The 18,211-nt window shown below is 38.9% G+C and overlaps 1 protein-coding gene across 4 annotated transcripts in view; it reads left to right on the top strand.

Annotated features, from left to right (window-relative positions):
* Positions 1 to 6,364: 6,364 nt before the first annotated feature.
* Positions 6,365 to 18,211, top strand: part of adgre5a (adhesion G protein-coupled receptor E5a) — a 28,869-nt gene continuing 17,022 nt past the window's right edge. Inside the window, exons 1-6 of one of the 4 annotated variants that reach the window (XM_088603690.1) lie at positions 6,365 to 6,865; positions 11,822 to 11,908; positions 12,154 to 12,297; positions 13,250 to 13,402; positions 14,864 to 15,016; positions 17,157 to 17,285. In XM_088603690.1, coding sequence (XP_088459816.1) covers positions 6,835 to 6,865; positions 11,822 to 11,908; positions 12,154 to 12,297; positions 13,250 to 13,402; positions 14,864 to 15,016; positions 17,157 to 17,285 — 697 coding nt within the window. In that variant the 5' untranslated portion in view covers positions 6,365 to 6,834. The remainder of the gene's footprint in view (positions 6,866 to 11,821; positions 11,909 to 12,153; positions 12,298 to 13,249; positions 13,403 to 14,863; positions 15,017 to 17,156; positions 17,286 to 18,211) is intronic. The other 3 variants (XM_088603692.1, XM_088603691.1, XM_088603693.1) reach the window with 3 other exon arrangements.

Raw genomic sequence — 18,211 nt, 5'->3', positions numbered from 1 at the left:
CAGCAGTCAATCTTCATTCCCAGTGAACCTGCCACTGCTTTATTCTCAGCCATGGATTTCAATAATGGTTAGAAATAATCTGAAAACTAGTTTTATTGTTTAAATCTTAGCTACCTTGTACTGTTATAATGATGTTTGAGCAATATCTTTAAATTTCATGTTCACAGAAAGCTGCAGGAGTGCTGTGGAGCTCTTGTATCATATCAAGTAGCCATGTATTATATCATGGCTCCCAACCTTTCACCAGTTTTACTGTCGCCACCCAAATTATAAGGCGCACTGCATGATGGACCTTTTATTCAAACACAAGGCTTCAGGTGGCCCTAGCACTTTGCATAGCACTGTGACAATGTCAGACCACACTGGGCTTGAGTGACCACTGACACAGTGACCAGATTGCACTTCGAAACTCAATGGGATGGTCCAGGTCTTTACCTCTTTCCCAGCTCCCTTGTAAAATATCCTCCAAGGTCAAATACATACCCATGTCCACACAGATGAACAGGAAACCCAAAAATAAATGCAGTCAAATATGCAATACCTGGTGCATAGGTGCACCTGTGTTATTAAGCAATAGCTTTCACCTTCTGAAACTCTTACCTACTGTATATTAACTTCTGTTTTTGCATGTAATGAAATGTGATTTGTATTTTCTGTTATACACAATTAATGTTTAAAGATACCAGTGAAAATAATCCCTGTTTTTGCATGTGCTTGTAATGTGTTTTGAATTTTCTGTTCAACACCATTAATGTTCAAAGATCAGTGAAACTTTGTTTCTCTAGGCAAAAAGAATATTCTTCTTTTCATTCATGTTTGCCTGTTTCTGCCACAATGATGGTGTGTGGTTTATTTCCACTGAGTGTCCTTCAATCTGTTTCACTGATTCACTTCCTATTCAATGTCTCCTAGTAACAAATGTAAACTAAATAAAGTGTCACTTGCTAATTAAATTGTTCTGACTAACACTGTTAACTCATCATATACTTTTGAGTATGTGCTAATATTTCATACATCAATGCAATGGCTTCCTTCAGACTTTTTTGGAAAGTCAGCAGTACATTTAATGTCCAGCAACAGAAATTGCTCTTTGCTGGAAACTCAATAAAACAAGTGGAACGTTTGTTCAGAAACCACAATCATGGATAATGTTCCTTATTGGCAGCACAGGCCCTGCAGAACATTTTCAAATCTACTTGTAAATGCAACCACAGTGCTTACAGTCATACTGAGCAGTGTATTCCAACAGTGATGCTTTGTGTGTTGCTGCGTCCATTGAGAATGCTACATAGGGACATGTAGAGATAATAATAATTATTATAATAATTAATAATTGATTACACTTAAATATGTAGCACGTTTCTGGACACTCCACTCAAATCGCTTTACCAACATGCAGCCCCACCTGGATGCGACTGGAGCCAAAGTGCACCAGTACTCTCACCACACACCAGCTATCAGTGGAGAGGAGAACAGAGTAATGAAGCCAATTCATAGATGGGAATTATTAGGAGTCCATGACTGGCAAAACCCAGTGACGAATTTGACCAGGATGCCGGGGTAACACCCCTACTCTTTTCGAGAAATGCCCTGGGATTTTTCCCAGACAGTCAGGAACTCGGTTTTACATCCCATCTGAAGGACAGCATCTTTTTACAGTATAGTGTCCCCATCACTATACTGGGGCTTTAGGGCTCATACAGCCCGCAGGGTGAGCGTCCCCTGCTGGCCCCACTAACACCTCTTCCAGCAGCAACCTTAGTTTTTCCCAAACCTGCTGAGCTTCAGTGGGCTGTCTCAATCTCAGCACAGTGAGAATGCAAGAGCATGTGTCTTTTCATGTTAGAAAATTAAGAACTAGAAGACACCTTAACAGCAGGTTCCAGCTGACTCCTCCTACAATTTTTCTGCAGTGGAGATGGGTGGTATAAGAGAGAGATCACTTTATTAGCCATACACATTTCTTGTATTAGGAATTTGTCTTTTCGCATACCCCAACTTGCTCTCCATGAGACACACAGACAAGGAGAGAAGCTTGGGGTCTGAGTGCAGGGTCAGCCATTTATGCAGCGCCCCTGGAGCAGTTGGGGTTAATGGCCTTGCTCAGGGGCCCAACGGAGTAGGATTCCTTTGCCAGCTGAGGGATACAAACCTTCCAGCCACAGGGGCAGATCCTTAGCCACAGAGCCACCACCCCATATTCTTCTAGATTTGCTTCTGTCATCATGGTATTCTAGAGTCTATCCAGATGATCTTCAGATCAGATTCAGATTTTATTAAGACGTATTGCCTGTCCAGCATTGTATCCTTGCGTTCATGATAGAGTATTCTTCTGGACTTGTGCACGTGCATATCAAATAAGCTAGATGTGGGTAATGTTCAAAACCCTGCTTATGTTCTTATGCTTTTTACAATTACATACTGTGTCTTAACCAGCTTGCTAAATAAGTCTTAAAAAAATTCTCAATATCAAGGCAAGTATAGTACTGATTCCATATATTTAAGTAATCTTAAGAACGCTTAATTAAAGCTGTATAATAGACATATCAATAAGGATTAGGGTGCAATTTATTTCAAAGTAGGGGGTAATATAAGTAAATAAAAACAAGTTTAGAGCACTCTTAACAGTACTCAGTAACAGAACACTCTTAACAGTAGGGTAACAGAACATAAGCCTTAACTTTATTTTTAATAGCATTAATAATGGATTCTTGATGCTACAATGAGGAAAAACATTGTAATATTTTAAGCCTGACAATATGAAACACATCATCAAAATCACAAAATGACAAACAGAAAATGTCTAGTTATTAAAAGGAAGATCTTAGTTTGAATAGCATCACCAAAACACAGTGTCAATAAAAAGGATAGATATGAGAGAAATAACATTTTAGGTGTACATAATAACAGCTGTCAAAATGAACTACAGGAAACAGAGTAATCACACATTTTCAGAAACATGTTAAATAACAACAGGACACTTTGTTTCATTTTGAAATTCCAAATGTTATTCAGTCAAAGGAAGTATTATGGTTATCTTAGTTGTCTAGTAGTGAGGCACAGTAAATCACTGACATTCAATCTAGCCTGGCCTTAATGTATTTTCATTCACTAAACTACAGTGCTGTTAAAAATGATTCAGTTTTGTTTTGTTTTTTTCTTGGAGACAGCTCTAGAGAAAAGCAGGCTGAGCACCTATCTTCCAACAGCAAAGCTGGCACTCCGTTTGCAAAGTGGTATCGGAATGTTTTTAGATGAATGCCTGGATACAATAGTTTTTGGAGACACTTTCTTCTTCTGCACCCCCTATCCTGCCTAAAAATATATTCCCTGCCCTCTTCCGGCGAACTGGCTGTATGATGACTCAAGTCTTGGTCTTTCGCAGCAGCAGCAGAAACAGATTTGGGTGGCTGCCCTCACTGGGGCTGTCCCTTCCCTGTCATCACGGGATCTTGGCCTTTCCTGATGTTATTTATATGGGGCTTCCTACTGCTTGGATCCATGGCTCCAGGGAAGGGTTGGAGTAGGCTTGAAGCGCTACTGCTGATGTGATGGGTTAGAGTTCTGTTCTCACTGATTTCTGTTTTTGTCTTCATTTTGGTTTATTTTGACAGGAGGCTTGGCGGGGTGGGATGACTTTGTGACATAGGGGAATAATTTCTCTTGTGGTGGATGCTGTATTCTATTCTCATGTGCTGTTCCGGCAAAGTATGATTAATAAAAATATGTTCGCCAAAACAAAAGAGCAATTTAAGTAGATTTTAAAAATGGATCTAAAATGTTTAGGTTGAAATTCCAGCAGTGAATGACATGATCTAACAGTTGTATGTGAATTTTAGGCTTAAATGTTCTGCACTAAAGTACTACACCAGAAGAACTGCACCCTTTTAGGCTTGAAATGATAGACTATGAAACCTGATTTAAATAAACTTCCAAAATGCATTATTCCATGCTGAAAAGAAAAGAAACAACCTTTCAGCTTCTTCTTTAGGTGGGAAGAAGGCTCCACAGCCTGAAGAAGGCTCCACAACCAAAAATGTTGTGTCTCCTTTCTTTTCTTTTCAGCAACAAACCTTTACTTGTTCCTTTGTAGTCTACGCATGCTGACACAGCTCCCTACTTGAACGTTTTCAAAAAGCATGGGCAAAGTCTACACTGAGGACTTCTCAATCAACAGTGAAACACAAACTAGAAGACTCAAGTAGAATCTAGCAGAAAATGGATTTAAAACTCAGAACATGAAGCATTTTATAATATATATTGTAAAGCTCAAACCGTTTCAGAAACAGTTCTTAAGTCACTGTTCTATACAAGGTGCTAATAAAAGTGGCACAATCTATTTGGTAAGCTCCGACGTACTGTAGGTAAGTATAAATAACTTAAAAACCGTTTAGCTACTGCCAGATTCAGACTGATCTATTTTGAAACTTTAGATGTTAGTTTCTGTCTCATTTTCTAACAGCGCTAACACATTCGGCTCAGTAAAATGATGAACGGATAGATAAAACTACTACAGAGCTGGCCGTAATAGACTCTTTGAGAATACGATGTTTTCTCATGGGTTGAATGTCTGAATGAAGAGGGTATAACAATTTGGAAACCATCTGTAAATAATTTTTATGATTCAGATTGAAAGAGGGAAAACCTGGTTAAATATGTAATGTCTAGTATTGTCAGATGCCAAGGAACTATGTGTGATATTGAGGCCAGCCTTCAGCAATAATAACAACCTATATTTTATACATACCTTTTCATGTGAAGTTCCCTTAGCTTCTGTACTGCAGGGAGATGTAAAATGGAGGAGGAATAACTAAACCCCACTTTTCTGGAAACCACTCAAAGCACTTTACCGGTAATGGGGACTCCCCTCCACCACCACCGATGCATAGCCACACCTAAATGAGGTAACGGCAGCCATTGCACCAAACCTGCGCTTCCTGGCCTCATTCTGGGAAGCAAACTGAGGCTTTCCCAAACTTCCAGGGAATTTTTTTTTGTACACTGTTAATGAAAGGAGCAATTTCATAATAATAAAACTGAGGCTTTTTTGGATCCATGAAGACTTTTTTGGTGAAGGGTCATCATTCTGGTGTGATACCATACAGCCAAATTGAAGTGTTCAATGTTTAGATTTTTAGTGTATTGTACACTTTTAATATAGGTGGGTAGCTGCATCAGCATGCATAGGCTGCAAAGGAACAAGTAATAGGTTTATTCCATGCTGAAAAAAAGAAGAAAGAGAACACAACGTTTCGGCCGTGGAGCCTTCTTCAGGTGTGAGAGATTGGCCTCTCTTTCTGTCCCCTGCTCCCGCCTCTCACTCCTCCTCCCTCCCAACCTTTGTTCTCCCGCTACTTTACCTTTGCCTACTGCCCTGTCTCTCTCACAGCTGAAGAAGGCTCCACGCCCGAAACGTTGTGTTCTCTTGTCACTTTTGTGCCCTATTACTTGTCACTTTTAATATAGCTAACTTTGACTTAACATCCTTGGTTTTTAGAAGCTGATTGCTCCAGGGATCTTATTCAGCTCTTTCTTGAAAGAAGACAAAGCACCTTGTTCCACACATCCCCAACTCTTTGCGTAAAAATGTATACCATGTTCTCAATTTTGACTGCACTTCCCCTTCTCCCCTTGAGTCTAATTCATGTCTCACTGTTGATTCTGAGAAAGTAATTTGGACTTTGTTTAATTTTCCACCTTTGACTGCATAAGCAGACGTTTTTTTTATTTATAATGATATATTTTTTATTTTAATTATAAATTATTTTATTTTTTTACTTTTACATTTCATTTAATGTCCCCTGCCAGCTGTTTCCTTAGTCCTAAATGTGTGTTCGAAGCAGATGTGTTTCTGTAGTTATGAAGGTTAATAGAGCTACAAAACAAATGTAGTAAGAACATCTGACAGATGTGCATTACCTTGATTAATTTAAGGGGGAAAAGAGAACTTTGAAAGGGGAAAAAGTCACAAAAAAGTATTTTCACACAAGCAAGAAAACTAAGAAGATTTAGACCGTGATTCCTCGCTGCTTACAGTATACTGTAGTAAATACCAAGCAAGTCACGATTGCAAAGTCGATGGGTTCAGGGAAGTTAAACTAACACATGATGTTACCCTTCTTTTAACAAAATGCAAGGTACGTGCTTTGTGAGCTTTCCCTAGCTATCAATTTTGAAAATCGTTGACGTCCGTGTCTGTGTTCAGAACAGATATGTTAGCATCTGAACACATTTTTAGCGACCAAGGTCAGTAGACATTCTCCTTGGCCGTGAAATTGTCCAATTGGAGTTTCGCTGTGTTCAGCGCAGGACAGAAGAGTGAGTTAAACAGTAAAAACAGGGCAGTAGCGCCATGCTCTTGGCCGGTCGGAGTTCAGTAGTTTCCCCAAGGGTGTGTCTTAGCAGCTGAGACTGCTGAATAACTGCTGTATCGCTGCCCAGAGTGACACAGTACACGAGAAAGTCACAGGCTCACAGGAACAAACTTGCTTGTAGTTTAAGAACTCACGTCGACTGTCACCGTTGACTCTGCTGTGGTGGATTATTAGCAGAGAAATTTCACAGTACGATAAGAAGGCTTGTGTTGAAACTTTTTGAGAGACTGAGTCATACTGTATTAAGCTCTATCTGTAAAGATCTACTGAAGGGACAGTGGAGTTGTATTTGAAGTGGAGTTCTATTTTTTAAATGTGTTGATAGGAAAACTGGGAAATTACGAGTCCTGAATTTTCTTTTAAAGCTGGAAATCTGGAATCCTGAATTGGGAATAAATCAGAAGGCTTTTACCAAATCCGGGTTTTCAACATCTTTCAAGTTGTTGTTACCTCTTCAATCATGGGATCAGTTAATAAACTGTTTATGCTGGGTGAGTCTTGCTTAATAATACTTTCAGATTTCTCTTGGCGTTTATTTTAATTTAATTAAGATGCTTTTTAAACAATTTTCTGACTTTTAAAAGTACCCTTTAAAGCGAGGTTTCAATATTAGTGTTTGGAAAAGCCCCATTCTTAGTATAAATCCTGCCGGTAAACTAATTCAGTATCGTTAAGCACTTTCACTTGAATGTGTGGATGCAGATTTTTGACAGGAGAGTGGTGCCATTTGAAAGCGGTTGAATCGCATAGTTTTTTACATGCTTTCTCCGCTTAAATTCAATCATAATCCATTCTATTTTAACATCCATTAAACATTTTCGGATACAGATGATATTATATTGTGCAAAATCACATAATTCCCTGACACAATACTTATTTTAAGCTAGCAACAGTTTTCAATATTACGACTGAATATAAGGTCTGTTTAATATATTCAATGATAGATCGGTGTTATGGGTGTCTGTGTAGTTTCAAGACTCAACTGATCGTGGGTGCCGTGGTGTATTAAATTATTGAAGGTGTTTGTGTTGCTGTCAGTTTGCAAGAGATGGCGATGTTGTGAAGCAAGCTGCTTGAAAAAGAAAATACGAATCGTTTTATTTGTAGAGTATCCAAATTCTTTTTAGTTACCAGTTACTCCTTGTGCTAAACCTTGACGGGAGTGTAGGTCTATGTTTACTAGCGCTGTTGTCCGATAGGGGAGGGAGTGGGTGCGATGTACCGGTTTCTGGTATCCCAGCTGAGGTTTTGAGGAAAGTCAGCACGTCGCGTGGAGGATTACTTTCAAAATCTCTGGTTTCTGGCCGCGTATCTTGGAAAAGCGCCGGCAAATAACTAAAATAAGAGCTACTGATTTGCTTGCCAGTTAGCCTGTGTTTCTACAGTACGTTGGGTGACTGTAATCTGGGAAATGGATATCTCTAAACGAAACGAGATCAACGCTTATTGATAGGTGGTCTTGGAGGGAGGTTTCTGGGTTTTGAAGAATTACTGAAACTGAGTGTTTAGCAAAAACGGAACACTAGGGCAGCAGCTATAACTAAATATGAAAAGATCATTATGAAAATTCACAAACGTTATCTGTCGCTTGCTACAGTACATTATTTTCACTACACAACCTGGCTGAATATACCTTTCATGTTATACAGTTTGCATACTGAAAGAATGAGTTCTTGTTAGTTTTAAACATAAGGACTTCCAGAATCTTTTAAAAAGAAAACCGTTTTTATATAAAATACTTTTTTGAAGGCTTTCGTGTCTGTTTTAAAGCTGTTTTGTAAAACTGTGAGTCCCTCCTAATCGCAGGGCAAGAAGAATTGGATCACGTTTTAAACTCTTTGTCCTGGACTGCGAGAATTGCTTTGAAACAGCGTAAAATTTAGTATTTTCGGAAGCTGGGTGGTTACTTCTTTGTAATTGATCCACTCTTGAGAAAACCAGCACACACCGTAAGAATGCCTTGCCTTAACTCTATTACAGATGTCTGCTAGAGCAGTTTTCTTATGCAGTTTACAGTAACATAAAGATGCACCCGCTTTTCAAAATATTAATAATCTCCCAGAGGATTCAGTGCTGTAACTCTGGGCCCAGCAAGGGCAGATTAAATTGCCTGTGGGCGTCGGCAAAGGTTTTGAAATATTTGCTGCCACAGTCCTGTCTTATTCTTCAAACGGGATCGCCTTAAACTGAGGCTGAGATGAGGGTTGTAGTGTAGGAGGCTGAATCGCACAATTGCACTTCTGAATGCAACCCGTGTACTTAAGAAGACCTTACCATTATTAGTGGCAGAAAGCAAATTGCCCAGCTACCAAGGGTTCTCTGCTATTTAATTGGTGCGTCTCTTGGCAAGCTGAAGACTGTTGAGAGTAGTGTATGGTGATACAAAAGATAAGATCACTTTATTAGCCATATACAATTTCTTGCATTAGGAATTGTCTTTTCACATACCTTTGTTTGCTCTCGATGAGACACACAGGTGGGGAAAGTAGCTTGGTGTCAGAGTTCAGGGTCAGCCATCTATACAGCACCCCTGGAGCAGTTGGGGTTAAGGGCCTTGCTCAGGGGCCCAAAGAAGTAGGATTTCTCTGCGGGCTGCAGGATTTGAACCAGTCACCTTCCGCTCACAGACACAGATCCTTAGCCACCGCTCCGCCACAAGCTCATCCAAATTTTTAAAATAGAATTTGAATGTCTGAACTCCACGAGGACCCATTGCAAGACAATTACACTTGTGAGATACTGTATATCTGTAAGGGTTTGGTCTGATTAAAATTCAAGTTTATGAAGTTGCATTCGGCAACTTAATAAGAACGTTTTGAGTATTTTTTTCCCGAAAAAGTGCTACATGCGTATTGGCATTTCTATATCCTTCTGGAACAGGTACTGTTCATCCAAGAGCAGATGGGAGTGTTGTTATGACCCAGTGGTACAGTACATTATCTTTGCTCATGTGCCCTTCAAAGGACAGATTGTGATAAAAAATAACTCTAAATCCAATGCGATGCCTTGATGTTTTAGACACAACTGGTTTCGGAATTTACTTTGGTTGCAGAGATCAGATAACAATTGGTGAATTGAGGACTGGGATGTTAGAATTCCGTGTATGAGAAACGTGCCTGGAAAACCTGTAACTGTGTCCACCAGCGCAGTGTTTTCACATTTGTTATCGGTGGCTGAAAATCTCCTGTACTTCACTTTGTTTTGGATTTTGTAAGATTTTACAACCCACGGCTGACAATAATATACAGTACAGTGAAACAGTACTACCAAACATGGCTATAAATAAGGAGTGATGTTGTAATAGAAACATACTGTAAACCTAGAAATAAATTATTGAGACCATACATGCAGACGCACCATGCAAACTCCGTACAGAAGGTGCACAGTCCACAGTCTTAGCTAGTGAATCAACTCTCAGCTCAGCTGTAATATAGTCATATACCACCAAGTCTTTGCAATGTTTTTGTTATAGTACCAGTTTTCAAAGACCCGTATTAAATGGGTTTAATAGAATTACAAGACGTAGCAGTTGTAAGTAGACATATGAAAGAAAGCTTACAAAAGGAATTATCTTTCCAGAACAATATACTGTATCTCTCAGGAAGTGGATCACCATTTCATAGCAGTTTCATTTCTTTGCAGTTTCACATCTGGGGGCTTTTGTACAGTTTGTAGTGATTCCACAAGAATTGCAATTTATATTACTTAGACTGATACATGCACACTGTAGAATAAAGAAAACTAACGCTGAAATATACAATACTGTAAGGATTGACATGTGAAATGAAAATTGATCAAACAATGTTTTAACGGGAAACCTTTCAAAAATGTTTTAGCACTCTAAATTAAAGTACCTTTTCATGTCAAGATTAATAAAAACTCACAAAGTGGCGTAGATGCATTCCATTTTATTTTATGAATGCTTCTGTCCAAGTTGACAAACCTACCACTGGACTACAGTACCTGCTTGGTTGCGAGATTGAATAACTGTTCTAACAAACCACAGTGAAGGGAGTGAAATGTGAAAGGCTGCTATAGCCAGATCTCAGTTTAGCCTGTGCTAATTGGGAGTTCCTGTTATATACTGTACAGTTTGTGTGTTGAAACATGCATGATGTAATCAAACTGAGGACAGGAAGATTCATTTTGGGACTGTTTAAACTGAAGCTCATGCAACAGATCAGTAGCGGCAAATCGGTAAGTAATCCATTAGTTTGGCTGGAAATACTGTTCGGTCATAACTGAGGCTGCACATGTATAAGTTGACTTAAAGCCTGTGCATATTTGATAAAAAAAACTTTATATATGCAAGGCTCTAAACGTTTTTCATGCACTGTAACCTTTTTGGGAGGCACAGTGGCACAGTAACTAGCATTGCTGCTTTGCAGTGCTGTGGCCCTGAGTTAATTCTGGACCTGGGGTGCTGTCTGTGTGGAGTTTGTATGTTCTTCTTGTGTTTGTGTAGGTTTCCTCCAGGTGCTCTGGTTTCCTCCCACAGTCCAAAATCTATTGCCCTAGGTGTGTTTGTGTCTGGGTGTCTGGTCTGTGACAGGCACTGTGCCTGTTGCTTGTTGGGATAGGGTCCACTGTGACACTGATTTTGCAAAAGCAGTTAAAAATGGTGGATGGAAGTAACCTTCTTACTTCTTACCTTCTTCAGTACTGATTTATAGACTTTATTCCACAATTTACATGAGTCCTGTGTATTGCTTTCTTTATTTTGTATTAAGGTTCTATAGAAAATGCTGGGTAGTCTTTAAGTCAGGCTTGGCTAGCCATGATAGTGTAGATACAAACTGACAGGTCTTACACATCACCGTTAAATCATTAGCTTGTAAAGACATGGAACACAAGAGGTTTGATCAATTTAGTTTCAAGTTAGATTAGGAATGGTAATCAGGGGTCCTTGAGAATTGCCAGGTATTGATATTTTCCTTTCAGATCATCTTCAAACCACTTAATTGAGCAAATCCCCTTGACTAAGAGGTCAAAATGAAATTGTTCCAGGTTTTTAGAAATTAACAAATTTAGGGGAATGTACTGTATATCAGGTTGATATCCCTGCATTAAGAGTTACTTCCCACGTTTTCCCATTATATCCTGTCAGTTCCCTTAACCTTTTACATCACATGAATTCCCTCTGTGGGCGTTTCCTGTCAGGCTACACAATCAGAGTTTGGGAAATGGGCAAAGTTCTGCCCCAGTTTAACTGTTTCAAAGCATGGTGGACACAACTGCCCTGCAAAGGCCGCAGGTGAAATAAATTCCCTCACAATCCTGTTCCTTTAACAGTTAAAATACAAGCTTATTATTTTAACTGGAGGCTATGATAAAAAAAACAACTCTTTTAGTAATATGGGAGGGGCATCCAGCAAGTTTAACATTCTTGTATCGTGAAAATATATTGAAGTATCTTATAGTGACCGTATGGTTTTTCTTCTTCTTAGGTCTGTATCTCTGCCTCACTCTGATTTTGGGGGTTATGTCTTCATGTCCCAGTGGATTTACAAAGCTATCTAATGGAACATGTACAGGTATGTTTTACAGAAGTACAGTAAAAATATATTCAATGTCACATTAGAATTACTTGGAACAGACTCTCTATAAAATAGGTCCCCACCCCATCATTTCCATGGATTGTAATTTGACACTGATACCCTGCCTACACAGCTGGACATCTGACTGCCCTGAACTTGTTTTGGACTGTTGAACTTTAAAGGCTTATTGGTATTCCAATTAGTCACTGATCTGCAAATCTATATTTTTTTTTCATTCTCAGATGTGGATGAGTGCAGAGAAGATAAATACTGTCCTAATAATGCATTTTGCTTCAACACAAATGGAAGTGTCTTCTGTCAGTGTGAACCTGGGTTCAGATCATCTTCTGGGAAAACCAATTTAACATTCACTGAAACATGTGAAGGTAAGAACACTGCCATTTTGTGTCTTCTTGTTTCATCGTGACACAACCTACTGTATTTACAGCTCCCTTTACCATAGAGGCTAAAGAAATACAGTATGTTGTGTTCTGCGAGTTATTTGAGTTGAAATCAATCTGACAAAATAAAATATGAGAGCAGGGAAAGTGATGCATTGTGATTCTACCTACTTAAAGGGACTTTGTTACAAGAGATAAATGATATTCAACTAAGAGTCAACATAGCCAATAATATTTTTAAAAAATATCTGCTTTTCTTTTTATTGTGCCACCTAATTCTCTGTAGCTCATTACAACCCAGTGTTTCTGTCCACTTTTTATTGTTGAAAGCTTGATACTCTTTGTTATCCGAGCTACAATCCATTAACACTATTGAAAATCAGTATGGTGCTATCATTCTCTCCCTAATGCAACCTGCTTGAAGAACTTCTGTTGACTTGTTAATTCATGGCAGACTTGGAATCAAGCCTTGTTAAAGCTTACTTTGGAAAGGAGGTTGCATTATACTGTCTCCCTACGGGTTTGCTTTACAGTATTGCACCATAGTTTTGCAGTATTCCATTGGAATAACATGGTAATGCTACACTTTATTTACCAAGGTAAATGTTTACAAGGCTAAACAAGAAATAACCCTTAACTGCAGCTAAACTGTAAACAATAGCTTTTTAGATAAACTATGCATTGAAATAATAATTTTCTTTCATTGGATACCAGAACTGTTAGCTTTACATGAGTATATTTCCCACTTCAGGATTAAAATGGTTGAATACTTGACAGTCAGGTCATTAGTGACTCAAAGCAGTAACTCAGCAGAAACATCACACTCTGTGAACAATAGTCACCTTTCTTTTCTGTCACACTGAGTTGTTCAATAAGGATGCATACAGTTCATTTCCTGGTCTGACTCTTAACTCGTACCTTCACGTCATTTCCACAGAAATTAATGAGTGTCGAGAGAACAAAACGATTTGTGGTCCAAATGCTACATGTAGTAACACAATTGGAAGTTATAACTGCACTTGCAATAAAGGATACAAATCAAGTACCGGCGAAGACAAGTTCAACACCAACCTGGATGTCACATGTGAAGGTAAGTGAATCAGATTTAAAAAACTATTGTGCTGTGTTTCCTTCTGTAAGCCCTGAAATTCATTTGGCTCTTTGTGTTGTGTGTCACCACTTTTTAAATACTTTCTAATTTACTAATTTATCTTTTGAAATCTGGTTTTTCTTCTCCTTATACCACTTAGCCGTTGTTTTTTAATATAACACAGCTGGCAGCTACAGCTGTGCCTGAAACCCAGGGCTCGGCACCTCTGGAAACAGGACGCAGCTCAGAGGGTGAAGTGAAATTGTGGATGGTGCAGTGTCACCTTGTGCTACATTCTATATCAACAGAAATAATTTCTTTATGTGGAGAGTTCGAGTAACAAGGAGGTATTATGGTTACCTAAAACTACGTGTTGGTATTGTCGCCTGTCACTCCATGTCTTGTTTATTCCCAGACCCCCTAGTTGTGCATCTCGTCACTTTCTTTAGCTCATTTGGGTGTGATTTATGAATAGGCAAATCAGTCCTGTCTCAACAGAATTTCACTTAGAAGGTCATCAGTGTAACAAAAAGTCTTAGACACTCCTCCCAGGTTAGAAAGGGAGGGAGGGCTGTATGAGTGTCCTCCTTTACAAAGCAGCTCCATGTTCCCAGACATCCACAGTGGCAGGGTGGTAATACACAGTGCTGGAGACGAGGAGGCCTTTTCTACAGTATGTTGTAAGGATTTGTACAAAAACAGTTTGTTTAGCCCCAGCAGGAGGGGAAGAAGGGATTTTTCAGAATGTTAGTAAACATTCTACTTCAAAATCCTTTATGAGATACTCTTTGCTCTTGCTTTTGTATGTGCAGAACGTGTGTGTGAGATCTGTCTTCTCAGTAACTTTAAACCTAGAGCTTTCAAATGATTGTATGTAGTTGAACGTTCAACAAAATATTGTGCAGTTTTTGATTAGCATTATAAATTATTTTTACAGTTTAAGACTGAAATATATTTAATACAGAAAAGAAATATAGCAGTAGTTTCACAGACTCACAGACTTGTTAATTTTGGAGGGACAATAATATTTATTTACAGAAGAGAGTCCAAGATTAGTGGTGTACATGGTGTTGCATAACCTGACAGAACAGTGTGAGCAAGAAATGTGGCTATACATGAATATGTTTCCCAATTCAGGATTAAAATGCCTTGTTGTTCAGGACCAAGACTGTATGAACTATAAGTCATTTACTAAAGTCAAGATATGGTACACAAGTGTCAGCATGAGCAACTGGAAGACTGACTTTGTTCAATAGATTATTCTGCAGTGTAATAACACTGGTAGGCTGGAATTCTTGACAGTCAGGTCATTCGTGACTCAAAACTGTAACTCAGCAGGGACATTACACTGCTTGAAAAATAGACACCTATCACTCCTGTCACACTGGGTTGTTACTGTAAATAAGAACGCATACAGTTCATTTCCTGGTCTTAACCCATACCTCCATGTCATTTCCACAGATATCAATGAGTGTCGAGAGAACACAATGATTTGTGGTCCAAATGCTATATGTAGTAACACAATTGGAAGTTATAACTGCACTTGCAATAAAGGATACAAAACAAGTTCGGGTGAAGACAAGTTCAACACCAACCAAAAATTCACATGTGATGGTAACTGAATCTCATTTAAAAGACTATTGTGCTGCATTTCCTTCTGTAAGCCCTGAAATTCTTCTGGCTGTTTGTGTTGTGTGCTACTTCTTTTTTATACCTTCTAATTTACTCATTTGACTTTTGAAATCAGGTTTTTCTTCTCCTTATACCACTTAGCCGTTGTTTTTTGTTTCTTGGCATTCTTTGATCTATCTGTATTTTAATATCTCATTGTCAGATGCAAGTTTGCACTTATGAGGATCTGTCTCTACTGCACATGTAGATCATGTGACAGCAATGCCACACACAATATACTGTAACACAGCTGGCAGCTACAGCTGTGCCTGAAATCCAGGGCTCAGCACCTCCGGAAACAGGACGCAGCTCAGAGGGTGAAGTGAAATTGTGGATGGTGCAGTATCACCTTGTGCTACATTCTGTATCAACAGAAATCATTTCTTTATGTGGAGAGTTCGAGTAACAAGGAGGCATTAAGGTTACCTAAAACTACGTGTTGGTATTGTCACCTGTCACTCCATGTCTTGTTTATTCCCAGACCCCCTAGTTGTGCATCTCGTCACTTTCTTTAGCTCATTTGGGTGTGATTTATGAATAGGCAAATCAGTCCTGTCTCAATAGAATTTCACTTAGAAGGTCATCAGTGTAACAAAAAGTCTTAGACACTCCTCCCAGGTTAGAAAGGGAGGGAGGGCTGTATGAGTGTCGTCCTTTACAAAGCAGCTCAAATGATTGTATGTAGTTGAGCATTCAGCAAAATATTGTGCAGTTTTTGATTAGCATTATAAATTCCTTTTACAGTTTAAGACTGAAATATATTTAGTACAGAAAAGAAATACAGTATAGCAGTAGTTTCATGACTCACAGACCTGTTAATATTGAAGGGACTATAGTATACATTTACATAAGAGAATCCAAGATTAGTGCTGTGCATGGTGTTGCATGGTGACTCCAAGCTGTAACTCAGCAGGGATATCACACTCACCTTCATGTCATTTCCACAGATATCAATGAGTGTCAAAAGAACAAAACAATTTGTGGTCCAAATGCTAAATGTAGTAACACAATTGGAAGTTATAACTGCACTTGCAATAAAGGATACAAATCAAGTACTGGTGAAGACAAGTACAACACCACCCAGAATGTGATGGTAACTGAATGTAATTTAAAAGAATACTGTGCCACATTTCCTTTGTATGTGCAGAACATGTGTGTGAGATCTGTCTTCTCAGTAACTTTAGACCTATAGCCTTCAAATGACTTACATATAATTGAGCATTCAGCAAAATATCATACAATTATTGCTTATCATTATAAATACCCTTTACAGTATGTTTAAAATATTTAGTACAGATAAAGAAGTATAGCAGTAGTTTTACGTGCTCTCAGACCTGCTACCTCTTAGAGGAACTATGGTATTAATTTACGTCAAATTTACGTAAGACTACGATTTGTGCTGTACATAGTGTTGCATCGCAACACAGAACTCTGTGAGCAAGAAGAGAGAAGTGACACAGTCTAAATAAACTGCAATTTACTGTAAATCTGAGACTGAACAGAGTCAAGGAAGCAACTTCTTTTAAAACAGGGTGTGATTCCATTACAGATATAGATGAATGTGCGGAGAATCTGTAGTTTCAACGCAAACTGCATAAACAATGGTCAGGTGAAATTTGTATTTATATAGAATTATATATGGAGTTTATAATAAAAGTTCGGGAGGGATGACAAACACCAAGATCAATGGGACTCAGCTGTCAGTAATTAGCAATCGCTCCTGACAATCCATTCCTCTCCAAAACGCTAAATACCTACGAGATCCCTATCTCTCTCTCTCTTGCACGTCTCTTGCATCTCACCTCCACCCCATCTCCACCTCTGCAGCTGCCCCTTGGTCACCCTGCATGGGGGTCCTGGTCTCCTAGTCCTATAGCCGGGAGGCCAGCCCTCAGCCAAGCGGGTTAAGCCACAATTTCGCTCCATGATGCTTTATTCTTGGGTGTTTGTCATTCCTCGTGAAATGAACAACCGGATGACACGTCGTTGTAAGGAAAATGTCTCCAGCACTTGGCACAGAGAGACACTGTGTGGCACAGAGAAGAGACATACAGTACTTGAAGAGAATCTGTTTCCTTTGCAGATGTAGATGAGTGCACACAGGGGCTGATCTGTGGCAGCAATGCCAACTGTTCTAACTCAGCTGGCAGCTACTGGTGTGTCTGTCATCCAGGGTTCAGCCAGTCTGAGAACTCCACAGGAAACTGCTCAGGTGAGGCTTCATAGCTGGGGAGGAGGGGTCAGTAGACAGAATAGATACAGTATGTGTGTGTGAATCTGGGGGTTTTCTGCATCAAATCCCAGTTCTTCCAGGGCTTGGCTCAGCCCAAAGAATATTTATATGTTGTGCAACTGAATATACACTAAAGAAATACTAGTGTGGAATAATGACAGATAAAGTCTTTTAATACGAGACAGATTTAGGGGGGCGGAAGATACTCAGATGGCTGTTAGTTTGGTATTTTGTAGAAAGAAAGGGATACCAAGGCTGTGACTGTAGAGAGAAACCACAGCTCATTAGACAGCTTGACACACTAGAGCACGTGGATGGATTCAGATGCTTGGACTACAAATCCAAAATGAATAGCAGAAAATGTGTTCCATAAATGACCAGTACAACGTGTGAAGATTTGGCACACTTGTTGCTCACATTTAAGAATGACATTTTAGCTTAATCTCTGCATCATGACCATGATACACATAATACATAAAAAAATAAGTTGGGATAAAAATAAAACATACATGATAAAAATGAAGAAGACAAAAACACAGTACTTGTAACTGATGATATAAAGTGGATTCCTCTACATTTTTCAGCATATATAGGAATAGAAACAGTCCACTATGTATATGAAAATATATTTTTGGATTATGTAGGAATAGTTCAATATGTATAGACATAGTTTCAGTTTGTATAGGAATAGAACCTACAGTATATAGTACTGTACATGTACAGTATGTATAGCAACAGTAGAAGAAACATGCAAGGGAATTTTAGTCATGGAACTAGGAAGGTATAAAATGAAACACAATACCCAAACCAGGGATATTTTGTTACTTTGATGCAACAAAATGTCAGTGTTGTGAAATGCATAGAGCTACATTTACTGTATGTGATGTGTCCTTTTTTTCACATTT

Source organism: Lepisosteus platostomus, chromosome 13 (assembly GCF_059453375.1).
Source record: "Lepisosteus platostomus isolate fLepPlt1 chromosome 13, fLepPlt1.hap1, whole genome shotgun sequence".
Classification (NCBI taxonomy): Eukaryota; Metazoa; Chordata; class Actinopteri; order Semionotiformes; family Lepisosteidae; genus Lepisosteus; species Lepisosteus platostomus.
This window is presented reverse-complemented; position numbering and strand designations above follow the sequence as displayed.